The sequence below is a fragment of the Grampus griseus genome, assembly GCF_964374135.1.
Source record: "Grampus griseus genome assembly, chromosome: 16".
NCBI lineage: Eukaryota > Metazoa > Chordata > Mammalia > Artiodactyla > Delphinidae > Grampus > Grampus griseus.
In genome coordinates, this window is record NC_139010.1 from 27,878,440 (window position 1) to 27,896,509 (window position 18,070).

Genomic DNA, 18,070 nt, shown 5'->3' on the forward strand with positions numbered 1-18,070 from the left:
TCTCTTCTTTCACCCTATCAACATGCTTAATTTTCTCCTATTTAAACAAAATAATAGCCCTTTCCTTACACCATACACAAAAATTAACACCAAATAGATCATGGACCTAAATGTAAGAGCTAAAATTATAGAATTTTTAAAAAACAAAGGAATAAATCTTCGTGACCTTGGTTAGGCAAAACCTAAGATACTGTATCAAAAGCACAAGCAACAGAAGAAAAAAATAGATAAATTGAACTTCATCAAAATTAAAAACTTTTGTGTTGCAAAAGGCACTATCAAGAAAACAAAAAGACAACTCACAGACTTGGAGAAAGTATTTGCAAAAGACACATCACTTAATTAAAATATGAGTAAATGGTTTATTTATTTATTGGCTGCACCGCTTGGCTTGTGGGATCTTAGTTCCCCTCCCTTGGCAGTGAAAGCGCAGAGTCCTAACCACTGGACCGCCAGGGAATTCCCCTGAGTTAAGGGTTTAAATAGACATTTTTCCAAAGAAGATATACATATAGTCAATAAGCGCATATAAAGATATTCAACATGATTAGCCATTAGGAACATGCAAATCAAAACCACAGTGAGACACCACTGCACTAGAATCGTTATAGTAATAAGAAAGGCAGATAAAAACAAGTATTGCCAAGGATGTGGAGAAATTTGAACCCTCGTACATTGCCTGTGGGAATGTTAAATGGTACAGCCTCTTTGGAAAACAGTCTAGCTATTTGTCAAGTGGTTAAACATAGAGTTACCATATGATCTAGCAATTCTACATCTAGGTATATGCTCAAGAGAAATGAAAACATATGTCTACACAACAACATTTACACTAATGTTCATAGTAGCATTAGTCAAAATAGCTAAAAAGTAGAAATAATCCAGATGTCCATCAGCTGATGAATGATAAACAAAATGTGGCATAACCATACAATGGCATATTATTTGGCAATAAAAGGCAATGAAGTACTGATGCATGCTACAACATGAAAGAAACCATTCATTAAAGACCACATATTGTATGATTTCATTTACATCAAATATCTAGAATAGACAAATCTATAGAGACAAAGTAGATTAGTGGTTGCCTAAGGCTGGATGGAGGTGGGGAAAGGCTGGGGATAAATGAAGGGGGTGGCTGCTAATGAGTTTCTTTTTGGGGTGATGAAAGAGTTCAAAAATTGATTGTGGTGATGGTTGTATAACTCTGTGAATATACTAGAAACCATTAACCTCTCTCTAGCAGTTGACACTGTTTTTCACTTTCTTGAAACTGTATGCCTTTGGCTTTCATGACACACAGTTCTACCATTCCCCCTACCCCGCTCTCAGACATTCCCTTCTCGGCTCTTTTCATCCGCTGGTTCTTCCACCAGCCGCAATCTATTCTTCAGCCCAGGCAAGTAAACGGAGGAACCGTCTCTATGATTCCTCCTCTAACATTTCCTTATCTCCATCTGAACATCCCATACCTTCTGATTAGTTTCTTTCTCAGAGCTGGCTTTCTTCCTCCATTGCATGTATTACCAAGTCACTTGCATCAGGAGTCTGGGTGTCTCCATTACCCTCTATGTGGACTGAGTGTCATGTAGATGGATTTCTTACATCTACCCTCATATCCATCCATACTGCTGCTGCTTTAGTTCATCTTTCACTAAGACTCTAAGCTCCACGAAGTCAGGGGCCATGTGTATTTTTTTCATCACTGTCTTAATACTTAGCACTGGTGTGTTATATAAATATTTGATTGAATAAATGAACTAACAAGTGAACTTGTATTCCTAGTTTTCTTCCCTCTGTTCCATTCTTGCTGCTGAGTTTATCTTGTTGAAATGTAAACCTAAGAATGTCTTTTGCTTAGAACCATGAAATAATTTCCCATTGCTTAGAGAGTAAAGTCTAAGCACGCTGCACACAGGGCCCTCCCTGATGTGGCATCTTTCTGCTTCTTCAACTTCCTATTCTCTATACCTCTTCTCCACCCAATACCCTGTGTTCCAGCCAGATGGGTCTGTGTTCCCTGAACTGGCCATACTTTCACATATGCTTCTCCACTATTGGAAACCTCTCGTTTTTTCCCCAAGTCCCATTATTCCTGGAGAACTCTTATCAGCCTTCCTAGAGTTTCTTTTCCTCTGTGAAACTTGGATATAACTCTTGTTAGAGCATTACCCTGTGTTACAATGATTTGTTTAAGCATTTGTCCTGTCTGTGAAGGGCGAGGCCTGAGTCTCACTTATTTTTTGTATTCCCATCACACACAGTGTTGTACATAGTGCCTACCACATGGGAAGTTCTCAATAAGTGCTTGATTAAATGAATGAGTGAGTTGGAAATCAGAGTAGCTTAGAGAGTCCTGGTTTTTCTGGTATATATGGCTTTTTTAAACACTTGGCTCTGGTGTGCCCTCTGTGAATGATACAAAAGGTACCAGTGAGGGGGTGGATAGATCACAAGTCCATCACCAAGCACTGCAGGAAAACAACCAAAAGTGTTGTTGATGTTGGGTCACATACATTATTATTTTCCTTGTATGACCCACATGTGGTACTGGACACAGCTGCCTATCAGAATGGCTGTTCAGTATAATAGATTGATACTTATGCCGTAAGAAACACTGATTTGAGCCAAACTAATAGACAGATGGATGCACACTCCCTTGTCATAATCAGTTGGTCAGTCAGTTGATCTCATAGCTTGGCTTGGCCTACTGTAATTTTAAGTTAGGCTTACATTTTCATCATTTGTATCTTCTTGTCTAAATACATTAGCAACTTCTGTTGATTACCATCTCCCTGCCACCTTTTTAACATAATGCTCTATAGTTACCACTTATACTGTACAAATCGCTAACACAAGTCCTCCCTACTGTGTTTTGTCTTCTTGTTTTCTTATACCTAGTCTAGCTAAGGGAGACACCTACATTAACATATTTTTTAGTCTGGGTAGTGACTTGAACCAGCCAAGCTTTTTTTTTTTTGCTGGAAAGAAACCAAGTCTCTCTACTGAATTACTGAACCAAATCGAGTAGATTGTGATAAAAGGAGTAATAACAACAGCAGAAGACAAAAGGCCTCTCACATAGAATTTTGAACTAAAGTCATGTAGTGAACAAAAGATATTTAAATTAACTACGGAACAAAGTAAGAGCTCTTCAAAAGAAACATCTTCCTGCAAAGCCCCCTAAAAATGCCCCCAGGCCTTTTACTCATTCACTACCATTATTTCAGTTGTATGTCTAAGGATGCTTTATTTCTTCTCTCATTCTCTTCCCACCACCTAGCGGACACATAGTTGGCACTTACTGCCTGTTTATTGAATTGAATGGAATTGGGCCTCAGGAGTTAGAAGCAATTCTCTGAAGAAGAAAATAAAAGATATAATTTTAGCAGTGAATAGAACCAACAAATCTGAGTTTCAGCAATGGAATAAAGTTTGGAAGCAATAAAATGTATTTACTGTAAAGTTAGATTACTTTGAAAGGGTTGTTGTTAAATGCTGACCTGGAAAAGCTGCTGAGAACTTAAGACTACAACTAAGACCTATTTGTCATTCTTTTCTCTGCGTTTTTTTTTTTTTAAGCCCTTTAACATATAGGTCTTTTTTTTCAGAGGGAATAAGACTTATTTTAAGGTTAAAAAAATCAGGCATCAACTTTAGTTTAATCTCATACTCATAAAACATACAGATAAAATGTGTAGGAAGTGAGAGCTTTTAAATTTTGTATTTATTAATCGTTTTATACCTTGTTCTGCAAAAGAATTTGAGGTAGAAAATGAGGACTTAAGGTAGAAAATATAAATTTAAAAGCAAGTTTTCTTCATCAGAGAGCTAAAAGGGAGTTTGGCCAACACACAGTAGACGAGTAAGAAGACCCCCAATGAGATCATGTAGTATAGAAGAAATAATTGAGTAATCAAATGATTTATTTGAGGTTACATAGCCGTTTATTAGCTAAGCTGGAACTAGAAATCAAGTCACCAAATTCCCATACATGTGCTCTTAACATATATGTAGCAAAAACATTTGGCTTAACTAGCCAGGAATTTTGATGACCTGGTGATGCACAGGTTCGAGAAGCATTTGTCAAGTTGATCACTTCCCACTTGTTTGCAAAGTTGTGGCCTGTACTAGGAAATCATATGCTTCCCCATACTAAGGTTGACCTCCAGGAATAATGTTTTTCCACAAGCCGTGAAGATTCCTGCTAGTTAACAAAGAGCATTTTGTGAATCCCTTTCTGAATTGCTCTACTCTTTTTATTTGGAAAAGATGGCTGCTGTAGAAACTTTTTGTTTTGATAGTGTGGGGAGAGCAAAGGAAAGCGCATTTCCTGTCATCTCCTGGTCCAGCTCTCCTCAATAGGTTTTGCCAGCTGTTTACACATAGAAGATGCCTTTCTGGTCCTGCATATCCTTAGAAACTGGCTTCTTTGGAAGTTCTTGACTTGATACTTGATACAGCGATAGAACTGAATTGAAAAGATCTAGATCTAGAACAAAGGATGACAGCCTTTGAATAAATGGGCAGGTTAAGTTACATAATCCTCTCTGCCTTCCCTTGGCACACAAAGCCCTTCCCAGGCTGACTCCAGCTTTCCTTTCTAGCCTCATTTCCTTTGCTGAAGGCACACCAGCCTGTTTTTTTTGTCTAGTCAACCGTGTGCTCAAACACGTTTGAGGCTTGGTCTGTGCTCTTCTTTGTGCTTGGGCTGTCTGATCCCTCTCTCCTCCATGTGGCAACTGCTGTCTCTCTAGGCCCAGCTCCCTTCTTCTCTGAAGACACCACGTAGCAAAGGTAAAAATCAAGGTTAATCTAGCAGCCATGTGAAGAGTGAATTAGAAGAAGGAGTTTGGAGGCAGGAAGACCAGTTTTAGGAGACAGTGCAAGTCCCATAGACCTCAGCTGTCCAGTATTGTAGCACGTGTGGAATTTAAATTCAAATTAAATGAAAGAAGACAACCTGAAAAGGCTATATACTGTATGATTCTAACTATATGACGTTCAGGAAAAGGCAAAACTATGGAGACAGTAAAAAGATCAGTGGTTTTCAGAGGTTTGGGATGGAGGGATGAATAGGCACAGCACAGGATTTTTAGGGCAAAACCCTGTGTCATACCATGATCATGGATACCTGTCATACATGTGTCCAAACCCATAGAATGTGCAACACCAAGAGTGGAATGTAATGTAAACTATGAATTTGGGGGTGATTATGATGTGTCAATGGTAGGTTCATCAGTTGTAACAAATGTACCACTCTGGTGGGGGGCATTGATAATGGGGGAGGCTATTGGTATGGGGGCAGGGAGTATATGGGGAAATCTCTGTATCTTCTCAATTTTGCTGTAGACCTAAAATGGCTGTTTAAAAAATAGTGTTAATAAAAAAGATTAAAATTAAATAAAAGTAATAATTCAGTTCTTCAGTTGCACGAGCCATATTTCAAGTGCTTAGTAGCCACAAGTGGCTAATGGCTACTGTACTGGATAGCACAAATTAAATAGAACATTTCCATCATAACAGAAAGTTCTGTTGGACAGCATTGCCCAAAATCAATTCTCCGAGTAAAAATGGCATTCATTCTACATAGTCACGTTTTATGTGTTATGCCTTAAAAACAGGACCATTCATTGTGTGTAACCTAATTATAGGCTGAGTGTATTGAAGATCAAAGTGACTGTGGATACTATCACTGCAGTTATGAATGCAGCTTAGAAAAATAAATCAGATTTAGTTCACATCACTTAAATACTTAAAAATAGTTTTAAAATAAGTAGCCCTTGGGCTTCCCTGGTGGCGCAGTGGTTGAGAGTCCGCCTGCCGATGCAGGGGACACGGGTTCGTGCCCCGGTCCGGGAAGATCCCACATGCCGCGGAGCAGCTGGGCCCATGAGCCATGGCCGCTGAGCCTGCGCATCTGGAGGCTGTGCTCTGCAACGGGAGAGGCCACAACAGTGAGAGGCCCGTGTACGAAAAAAAAAAAAAAAAAAGTAGCCCTTGAGTATGTTTTTATTGTCTATTTCTGTTTCCTCACCAACCCCCTACCTTTACCAAAGAGACCTAAAATAGTTAAATAGAATTCATTCTTTAGTAATTACCTCTACTGGGGTCAGAATAGTTGCTATTGAAAAACTGTTTCAGTGGTTTTGCCTGGTTTACTCATGATTGTTTTATCCTTTCATGTTAAATCTTTGCTATACATCAGCCTTTTAGCATTGCTGCTTTTGAAGACATTTTACTTAATTGACCTATGTGTTATTTTAAATTTTTCTTTCTGTCAGTCCACTCCCCAACCCCTACTTCACCCATTTCAAGAGCAAGTCCCATTAGCTCTTCCTCCAAAAGAACTAATTCTCCATGTCCACTTTTGTGTCTTATTTTAAGTCACTACCATCATTGCCCTGGACAACTAGAGTAGCTTCCTAACTGGTCACTCTGCTTCTCCTTGCTTGCTAAGATCACTTCTCCTTTTAACAGGCAAAATGTCCTTTAAAAAAAAAAACATCATGTCAATCTCTTGTTTAGCACTCCTGCTTCCTGTTGTACTTAGGAAAGATTCCAAACACCTTAACTTGGCCTAAAAGGCTCTTTTGTGATATGACCATTGCCTTCTTACCCAACCTCATCACCACACCTACCCCCCTCACTGAGCTTCAGCCACTCTGGCCTCCTTAAGGCTCTTTTAGTACACCCAAACTTTCCTGCCTTTGGGCCTTTTTCTTGCTTCTCCCTCTTGATTGTTCTTTCCAGCTCTTGCATGAGTAGTTCCTTTTCAGCTTCAGAATCTCAGCTCCAATGTTACTTCTTTGTCCACTGTTTTTTTTTTTTTTTAATTGGATTGTTTGTTTTATCACTATTGAGTTTTTTAAAAAATTATTTAATTTATTTTTATCTTTGGCTACATTGCGTCTTCGTTGCTGTGCAACAGGCTTTTTCTAGTTGTGGTGAGCGGGGGCTACTCTTTGTTGCAGTGGGTGGGCTTCTCATTGTGGTGGCTTCTCTTGTTGCGGAGCATGGGCTCTAGGCGTACGGGCTTCAGTAGTTGTGGCACATGGGCTCAGTAGTTGTGGCTCATGGGCTCTAGAGCGCAGGCTCAGTAGTTGTGGCGCACGGGCTTAGTTGCTCCACGGCATGTGGGATCTTCCCGGACCAGGGCTGAAACCCGTGTCCCCTGCACTGACAAGTGGATTCTTAACCATTGCGCCACGAGGGAAGAAGCCCTGTCCACACTTTTTAAAGTAGGCCCTCTCTACTCCTACCCCATACTCTTTATAGCATCATCTTTACTATTACCTGGAATGATTTTGTTTATTTATTTATTTATTTACTTGTGTGCTCTCTCTCTGTCTACTCCCACTGGAATATAACTTCCATGAGGGAAGGAAACTTATTTTTACTCCCGTTCTGTCTAAAGTACCTGGAACAGTGACTGGCACATGTACTTGCATTCAGTAAATGTTTAATAACACTGAATAACTGAATACTTTCTAAAGGAGATATAAGGGGAACTCTTCCCCACTCGCCTGGCTTGCACACTCTCTCTCTCTTTCTCTCTACCCCTGTCTCTCTTTGGCTCTCTCTATATATGTACACGTGGTGTGTAAAATAAAAGGAATTGCCGTTGCTCTAAGTGTGAATATCCTTGTAGACCCTTTATGCTTAGTATGAACGAGTGACTGTTGCTGCACTTCATCTTTTCCTTCATGAAGTCATGGCCCACAGCTTTTTGAATGGCTGATTTTTGTTAGAAACTATGGTGAACAATACATCTGGAAATATTCTGTCATGTTTTGATCTGAGAAACTCTAGAGAACCAGCTGCTGATTTGAAAGGGTTTTATTATGATACAGACAGTCCATTGTCTACAAAAGCACTGGCTATTACACAGTGGTATATGTGTCTTGCTTTTTTCTGAGCTATTAACTTGAGAGAAAAAACTTGTATTTATTAACTCATGCCTGACTGGTATTCCCTGAGAATAGTTTATTGTGTTATTTGCTTAAGCTGCTTTACTGTGCATTTAGGAATTTTTTAAACTCGTTTTTCTTCTTTAAACTCAATAAAAGTTAAACGGTTAAATAATAGGATTGCGATACTTTCCATTCTGGGTTTTAAAAATTTCACAGATTTCTGCATTAAAATGTGGTTTATATTTATGATTTAATATTCCTAAATAGCTTTATATTGATAAAAGGGTGAATTTCACTATTCCTTATATTAAGGTTTGCTTCTTTTAGAGTGCTTTGTAATATATGATATAGTTAAAGAAAAATTGACATCCAAGCCCTACATAGGAATGATTTTAAAGAAAGTGAGTATGTATACCATTTGTGGTATAATAAATACATGTGCACATGCACACAATCCGGTTAGTGTGGCAGTATTTTGATATGTTTTTAAAATTTTTTGCCATTACTTTTGGGGAAGATTTATATAAAATGATAGATAATTAATAAAATTTTTAGGTAGGAAATAATTACACTTAAGTAACCAAGAGTAACATTTTAATGTTACATTTTAAATTACAAAAATTATATATACACATTTCAGAAAATTAGAAAACAGGAAATACAGATACAAATTCACTCAAAATTTTGCAAGCATTAATAAACACATTTTGTTTTATATTCTTTCAGTATTTTGCCTTGTACATAATGAGTTTTGGGTTTGTTGTAATCATAGTGTATTTATTATTTTTTATTTCTCCTTTTAAACGAAGTATAATGTCATAAACATTTTCCCATAGTGCTGAGTCTTTATAACCATTGTTTTAATGGCCCTGTAGTACTAAGTCTAAAGATATATCTTAATTTACTTAACTGTTCCTCATTGTTGGTAAGTTATTTTGAAAATGTTTTTGCTTTTTTAACTAACATGATAGTGAATATTTTTGTAAATATTGTGATTACCACACTTGGTATTATTGCTTATAGGGTGTATTCTCATAAGTGGAATTCCTAGATAGGACGTTTTTGTCTGTTAACACATACTAGCAAATGATTTTCCAAAGAGAATATACCAGTTTACATTGCTACCAGCAGGGTGTAAAACTATTCCATTGCAACATTTAGCATTATATATTATTTCTTTTTAAGATGCTCTATGATTAGGGAAAACATCATGTTGATTACTAGTTAAGTTGTGTACTTTCATATGTTTGGTTTCTAGTTTCAGAGTTATTGTTTCACATATTTTTCCAGTTCCAGTAATGTTAGTTTTTTTCTGAATAGACATTTTTAGCTTACCTAACTGGATTCATGTACTTAATGTACTCCATGTACTCTTTCAGAGATGTAGCAGTTTGTCATTAAACATAAATACACACAAACATATATATTCTCAATGATGAATTTTTTTTTTCTCACTGTGCTCAATGATGCCTTCAAATTAATTACTCTGGAACAGGGTTAATACATTATGTTTGCACTCTATATTGTTATCCAAGTGTATTATGGAAACATATGTGGGAGCAATCTTGATAATTTCAAAAAATCCAGAAATTTTCTTCAAATCTATCATTTTCAATGATAATGTGTAATGTATGTGTTTCAAATATGTTTAAATAATAGTTTTAAAAGTCTGAGAATTTAAATTTGAATTGTGAATCGTTTTTCCCTGTAGGTTGGAAAAGAGACTGTTCAAACCACTGAGGATCAGATTTTGAAGAGAGATATGCCACCAGCATTTATTAAGTAAGTAATTAAAGCATTCTTCTATTGCTAAGCAGAATAATCCTCTTGTTAGGAAAGGAAAAATACTGTAGGAGCAATTTTTTTTTTTTTAAATATAAAGCTCTGTTTACAGTTGAAATTTTAATTTTTCATTTTTCAGCAGTCAAATTTCCTACTGTTGATTTTATTCATTGGTGTTAGGCATTTTTGACATAATTTTTAATCAAACTGTGACTTCTGAATTTTGTTTTTCAGAATGGAAAGGATTCAGAAACATTCTGACCTTAGCATGCATAAGTCTGGATTGTGTACTAAATACGTTTGCTTGGAGATAACAGTGGATACAAACTTAAAAAAAAAAAGTGTTTTGTCACATATTTCAGTAGCGTTTTAAATTTAAGTTATATTTACATATCACTTAATACTCCTACAAATAATTGCTGGACATTTTGGCCTATCCTATGTAAAGTAAGCAGAGATACTAACTTTTGATTAGTTAAAGCTTCTCAGGTTCTTGATTATGTTGTCTTTGATTAATGACTTTGTTTTTTATGACAGTCACGTCCTAAGTAAAAGTAAAGCCTGATGCATAAGACAAAAAAAAAAAAAGTAGAACCTCTACAAATCAATAAGAAAGAGATAAGTCTATTCAGTTTTAAAAAACAAGGGCAAAGAATTTGAATAGGCACTTCAAAAAAGGAAATCCAAATGGCCAGCAAACCTGTGAGAAGGTGCTCTATCTCAGTAGTCATCAGAGAACTGCAAATTGTTCTATATTATAAGCTCCTAAATTAAGAAGTCTGATAATATCAGTTGTTGGTGTGGATGTGGAGCAATTGGGACACTGCTGCTGGGAATGTAAATTGGTGCAGCCACGTTGGGAAAGAGTTGGGCATTAGTAAAGTGGAAAATAGGCAATTTCTCTGCCTCCCGGTATGTTCCCTAAAGAAACTTATGCCCATGTACACTAGGATCCATATACAAAAATACTGATATCAACATTGTTCATGATGATACCACTGGTCTATCTACAGTAGAATGGATAAAAATGATCATGGTATAGTCATCAATTGGAATATTAATCAGTAATAAAAAGGAATGAGAATATTTCATTTTAAAATGGTTAATTTTATGAATTAAAAAAGAATGAATGAATCTGAAAAATAATTAAGGGAAGTGAATGATAGAGATATAGATATGTAGGTAGGTTCCATTTATTTAAAGTTCAAAAACAAATAAACTGTTGTTTAGGGATGCCTATTTATAAGGTAAAAAGATAAAGACGAATAAGGAAATAATGAACACAGAAGTCTGCATAGTGGTACTCCGGGAGGAAGGAAGAGGGCTCTACTCAGGGAGAGGCATGCAGGGGCTTCTAAAGTGGTAATAATGTTCTATTTCTTGATTTAACTGTTCAGTTACATGAGTGGTTGTTTTATAATCACTCATTATATTATATATATGTTTTGTGCAATTTTCTGTATGTATGTTATATATCACAATTTAAAATAAAGCAAAAAGTGTTCCTTTATTTTTATCCTCCTTATGGTCTATTATTTTCATTGAACAGATGAGAATTTCACCCATATTGGTATCTTCTTATTTCTAACTTACTTTAGTGGGTGCTTCTACAGAACTGTTTCTGTTAATTCTGCAAAATGTTCATGTGTCAGGAAGTAAGGTACCAGAAGCATCTGTTTTTTGCAGAGTCTGTTTTGTGGGAGTCTCTTTTTAAACTTGCCCTCTTTGGACTTGGTGGCATCCTGGGTTTCTTCCAGCTCTAACCAGTATGAGCCTACTTTATTTATGTGCCATTTCATCAGCATGGTAATATTAAGAGTCCTATGCTGTCAGTTAAACATAGTGTAATTAAACTTGCATTTACTGTACATTAAAAACACAGCTCTAGCTTGTACCCATTTGCCCCTCACCCCCTGGAAGGTACAGAGCATGGGGAGATAGTGTATAGGGAGATTCAATATCAGGGAAGTATGTATATGTATAGCTGATTCACTTTGGTATAAAGCAGAAACTAACACACCATTGTAAAGCAATTATACTCCAATAAAGATGTTAAAAAAAAAATATCGGGGAAGTTGGACTTGATGACCCTATAAAAAGTTCCTTTTAACCCTTCACATTCAAGCCTATGAATATCATTTGACTGGTAAATGAATTTCTTCAGGAAACTCATTTCTGCTTATTCCCAGAAATATACCTTTGAAATATGCTATATGCTCTCTCACAGGCTTCCTTGGGGACTTAGAAAAATTAAGGAGTACCCTAGTTGTGATGATATTTTCAGAAAAGTGGGTAACTTTAAAACAAAACAAAACCTCATTGATCACCCTTGGTGGTAACTAGGACACCAGCCCCTTACTCTGGTAATGGGAAATTTAAAGAAAAGAGGCATTTGTCCTATCTTTCCAGAGGTTCCTCAAAAAATTAAAAATAGATATATCACATGATCCAGCAATTCCACTTCTGGGTATTTATTTATTTTAATTTTTAAATTTTATTTATTTATTTTTATTTTTGGCTGTGTTGGGTCTTTGTTGCTGTGCGTGGGTTTTCTCTAGGTGCAGCAAGCGGGGGCTACTCTTTGTTGCGGTGCGTGGGCTTATTGCAGTGGCTTCTCTTGTTGCGGAGCATGGGCTCTAGGTGCGGGGGCTTCAGTATTTGTGGCCCTTGGGCTCCATAGTTGTGGCTTGCGGGCTCTAGAGTGCAGGCTCAGTGGTTGTGGTGCACAGGCTTAGTTGCTCTGTGGCGTGTGGGATCCTCCTGAACCAGGGCTGAAACCTGTGTCCCCTGCATTGGCAGGTGGATTCTTAACCACTGCACCATGAGGGAAATCCCTGGGTATTTATCTTAAGGAAATAAAATCACTTATCTTGAAAAAAATATCTGCACCCCATGTTGATTGCAGCATTATTTACAATAGTCAAGATATGGAAACAACCTAAGTGTCCATCAATGGGTGAATTGATAAAGGTGTGATATATATATAATATATTATTCAGCCATAGAAAAGAAGGAAATCCTGCTGTTTGTAACAACATGGATGGACCCTGAGGGCATTATGCTAAGTGAAATAAGTCAGAGAAAGACAAATACTATATGATTTATATGTAGAATATTTAAAAAAATGAATTCATAAGTACAGAGAACAGGTGGGTGGTTGCCAGAGGTGGGGAGGTGGGGGGGTGTGCAAGATGGGGAAGGGAGTCAAAAAGTATAAATTTGCAGTTATAAATAAGTCATGAAGATATAATGTACAGCATGGTGAATATAGTTAATAATACTGTATTATATATTTGAAAGTTGCTGAGAGTGGATCTTTTTTGCAGTACGCGGGCCTCTCACTGCTGTGGCCTCTCCCGTTGCGGAGCATAGGCTCCGGACGCGCAGGGTCAGTGGCCATGGCTCACAGGCCTAGCCGCTCCGAGGCATGTGGGATCTTCCCGGACCGGGGCACGAACCTGCGTCCCCTGCATCGGCAGGCGGACTCTCAACCACTGTGCCACCAGGGAAGCCCTGCTGAGAGTAGATCTTAAAAGTTCTCATCATAAGAAAAAAAAAATTGTAACTATCCTTTCTCTCTTGGGCATACTTTATTTCACAGTAACCTAATAGCTCTAGTTGATGGGGGAAATTCTAACCAATAAAAGTGGAATAAATGACAGAATTAGAAAGTCATGATTATGCAATGTTTAATGAAACCACTGATTTAGGTAAGGATCATTAATGGATATGAAACCATTCAGAGGTTTTAACCTTTATCATGCCATTCAGGGAGAACCCTGGTTGCCTTGAGGAGTCAGGGAAAAACATTGTGTTATGACCAACTGAAATATTTACTGAGCAGTGTTTAAAAAGTACACGACTTAATATGCCACACTCTGAAATGTTACCTGAAAATAGCCTGGAGTACAAAAACAATATGGCTGTTATTATCAAACAAATTTTGGGGACGAATAAGTATTCCGCAGTTTAAAACATGAGGGCTCTTTATGCTTTTCTTTAGAATGCAAAATGAAGCAAAAAATAACTTTACTAGGTTGGGGAAGGGACAGAGAGGGAAACAGATGGAAGCAATTAATGACATCCTTGGAAATGTTGAGTAGTACATTCTTTTGGGCTGTTTGGTTGATGTTTGGAAGTTTCCAGGGCATGACAGACTGATGCTTCTGCTGTCTCTACTTTGACAAGGACTTCTAAATAGTGTCTGCTTTGACAACGCTAGAAAATAAGTTTAAAAATTTATTCTTGGATCAATCTCTACTCCTAGAATGTTAGAATGTCAGGGCTAGAGAAAACAGAAGACTGTTGATCTCTAGATGGATTTATACATAAGCAATCTGATGTAGATTTAGAGATTTTTCAGGGAAGGATATGTCATTTTCAGAATTTTTGACATTTTCAGGATTTGGGGGGGCTCTCAAAATCAAATCATAGTCTATTTGTGTGACTGGCAATTAAGGGCATGTTGGAATGTTGGAGAATGGTTTAATATCAGTTAAAGATCATACATTTGGGTTGTAACTGTTGATGAGGGACTCCAATGCTTGGGCAATTCCTTACTGTAAAAGTGAGGGCCATTTTAATATAGAACAAGATTTGCATTGTCACAGGAAGGCTTTCTCTTGGGTGGAGCAAAAGTTATCTGATCCCTGACTTTACTGGCAAATAGAGTTTACAATTTACTAATTTTACCAGATTGCATTAATAGCCACAGTGTTGCACAAGAGGTGTAGGGTTGCGTGATGATTGCCACAGAAACTGCTGTGATCTTTGTAGACTTCAGGAGTGCCACGGTCATGCTGTACTGTTAAAATAGTGGTTAGACTCACCCTATAAGAAGTCATTTGGTCCTTTAGAGACTGTCAGCAGGAGATTCAGCTACTGTTCTTTGTGTTTGTACTTTGCATCATTGTCATCAATCATTATCATCAGGCAGCTGCAGCAGCTGTAATAGTTATGTGCGATTTATTAATGGGCTAGACACACTAATTGGTTAATAGAATATTTATTGATTGCTTTCTATGTGTCTAGCATGCTAAGTGCTACATAGAATAGCAGTTTTTAATTGTCCTTATTATGAATGATCACTTGTAAGATGTATTACAAGTTATTTATTAATAGTAATAAAGTGCCAAAGTTTGCAAATGCTTTATTTAAAAAAAGTAAATTGAGCATATTCAAGATCACATATATAATAACATTCCTCTCATTCCCACTCACTAGGTTTTGTTTTTTTCCTTTTAACTTTTATTGAAATATAATATATTCACTGGCTTTTTATTATGCTTTCTTTAGTGCAGGAGAAATTAGTGGAAATATCGCTGTTGCGGCTGGAAATTGTGCATAATTGCAGGTACACCCAAAGGGATAGGTCATATATTGAGAGTTTTATTCTTCTGTGTATCATGGAGGCACTAAGGTGAACTGCTGCTACAGAGAGATTTTTAAGAAAGTGCTTTAAGAAATTTCAAATTGAAGAGCTGTAAAACAGACTGACTTTATAATAGGAGAGAAGGAGTGCTACCATTGTAGGTAGGAATAGTAGAAAGAGGCTCATTTAGGAAGTTGGACTTGGGAGGACAGATGTAGGGAAAAAGGAAAGTACTGGAAGTGGGGGCAGGTGTGGGAAGAAAGGAAAATACTCCAGGTGGAATGAGCAGCATGAGTCAGTCATGGGGGCTTTGAGGAGAGAAACAGTCATGGTGGGGGTGGTAGGAACTAAGCTTAGGTAGTTGGGTCAGATGATGAAGCCCTTGAAAGCCAGGCAGAGGAATTTGGAATTGGGTGGTAGGGAAGCTTTGCGCTTCTTGAGCAGTAACTCAAATGACAAGATGAAGGTGGTTTTTCAGGAAGAGTCATAGCCAATACAGGATGAATAATAGGTGCTAGTGAAGGAGAGTAAGCTGTGTGTCAAACTGACCAGATTCATTTCCTGTCAGCAGGGATTTGCTTCAAGCTGATTTCTTAATAGGTAAAAAATGTTTGTGGCAAACTATTTTCTTAGGCTCGGAAAAACTGCTATTGCAGTATACGGTGGAATTTCATTCTTATTTCTGCAATGGAGCAGAAATGGATAAGGAAGGCAGTGCTTGGCCCATATCCAGGGGTGTTTAGTATCTGAATATATCAAAAGGTGTCACTTGTGAGGTGGTCTCCGTGGTATGAACTCCTTAAAAAGGGCATAAAGCGCTTTGTCTGTTGGCAGGCAAATAGTTTCATTTTAGAACTGTGAAGTGTCGCCACTCTGTCTCAGCGCTGCTCTGAACAGTCTGCTTGAAATCATCAAAACTTGGATTGATTCACCAGTTTGGACTATTTTTGAAACATATTGTAATGTCTAAGCCTATCAAATAAAAGAATGTTCCTAAAATACTTTGTGAAAGGGTGTATGTAGTGGCAATCTACATAATTGCCATTAATCATATTTCCTAGGAAATTGCCATGTTTTAACCCTTAAACTTTATTAGTTAAGCACAATTATGGTCTGTATTTGTACAATTTTACCTTGACTGATACTCATGTACAAAGAAGAAATTTGAAAAGGATTTAAACATGCTTACACTTAATTTAGATTTATTTTGACTTAAAGTAGTAGTGTCATGTTTTTAGATCATAAGCCCTCATATTTAGCTTTTTTCTTTGCTTTTGATCTTGAACAATCAGAATAATTTGTGAGGAAATTTGAATTTTCAAACACTCTTTTTGGTGAAAGTGGCCAGAATATCTTTTTTTTTTTTTTTTTTGCGGTACACAGGTCTTTCACTGTTGTGGCCTCTCCCGTTGCGGAGCACAGGCTCCGGACGCGCAGGCTCAGCGGCCATGGCTCACGGGCCCAGCCGCTCCGCGGCATGTGGACTCTTCCCAGACCGGGGCACGAACCTGTGTCCCCGGCATCGGCAGGTGGACTCTCAACCACTACGCCACCAGGGAAGCCCCAGAATATCTTTTTAAAGTATTAATTTTTGGGCTTCCCTGGTGGCGCAGTGGTTGAGAATCTGCCTGCTAATCCAGGGAACATGGGTTCGAGCCCTGGTCTGGGAAGATCCCACATGCCACGGAGCAACTAGACCCATGAGCCACAACTACTGAGCCTGCGTGTCTGGAGCCTGTGCTCCACAACAAGAGAGGCCGCGATAGTGAGAGGCCCGCGCACCACGATGAAGAGTGGCCCCCGCTTGCCACAACTAGGGAAAGCCCTCGCACAGAAACGAAGACCCAGCACAGCCAAAAATAAATAAATAAATAAATAAAATATTAATTCTTTGAGCATACCACTCAATGCACTGTGCTTCTCTGGGGCTAATGTGTGATTCTAATTTTTGTTTTTTAGTTTTTTATTTTTATTTATTTATTTATTTATTTTTGCGGTACACGGGCCTCTCACTGTTGTGGCCTCTCCCGTTGCGGAGCATAGGCTCCGGACGCGTAGGCTCAGCGGCCATGGCTCACGGGCCCAGCTGCTCTGTGGCATGTGGGATCTTCCCGGACCAGGGCACGAACCCGTGTCCCCTGCATCGGCAGGCGGACTCTCAACCACTGCGCCACCAGGGAAGCCCTAATTTTTGTTCTTTAAACTTTGAGTTTTTAGTGATCCTTCCATTGCTACTTTAAGAGAAGATTTTTGTTACTTAACATAGATGACCAAGTAACTATGAGATAATCATTCACATCTGTCAGCTGACTTGTTGCATTTTTGACCTAGAGCAAGCACTCAAACTTTAAATAGTTCACCTTTGAACTTGCCACATTAAACATAGTTGAGTACTACTATTTTTCACAGACTTTCTCAAGCAAAAGTGATTTAAGTTTTGAGTCTTTTCAATAATGAACTCTGGGTATTTTATTAACTTGTGGAAGAGTTCTAAACAACTTGGCAGGGATTTAACCCTTATTTTAATTTGTATACACTTCATGATTAAGAAGTAAGCAAATAATACTTTAAACATGTAATACTTTGGTTTCCATTGTCAACAGTGATCAGTCACATGATTGAAGGGAACTCAAGGGGCCGAGGGAACTCACATTTATTGAGTATGTATTATTGGGAGAGGTACTTACATATTTTTATTTTCTCATGTAATTCTGAGAACATCAACTTCAAGGTATTAATACATTCATCTTACGGATAAGAAAACTGAGGTTTGACAAACTTTAACTCACCCAAGTTTGCTCAGCATGTAAGTGGCAGAACATGTTTCCTGTTGGTGGTCTCGTGGCTTCCAAGTCCATGTTCTTTCCATAATCTGACTTCCAAGAAGTCAGGTGGTCCACCACTCTCTTTCCAGGCACTACTAACTTTATACTACTCGTAGAGGATAACGATTTACAGTTTTCCTGAGTATTTCCAAAGAAGGAATTTTATGTATGTAATTTGT

At 37.8% G+C, this 18,070-nt stretch overlaps 1 protein-coding gene across 3 annotated transcripts in view; it reads left to right on the plus strand.

The window, feature by feature from the left end:
* Nucleotides 1-18,070, plus strand: part of VCL (vinculin) — a 100,909-nt gene that overhangs the window by 23,732 nt on the left and 59,107 nt on the right. For all 3 annotated transcript variants that reach the window (XM_082673853.1, XM_082673850.1, XM_082673852.1), the window contains exon 2: nt 9,625-9,695. In XM_082673853.1, the coding sequence (XP_082529979.1) occupies nt 9,625-9,695 (71 nt within the window). The remainder of the gene's footprint in view (nt 1-9,624; nt 9,696-18,070) is intronic.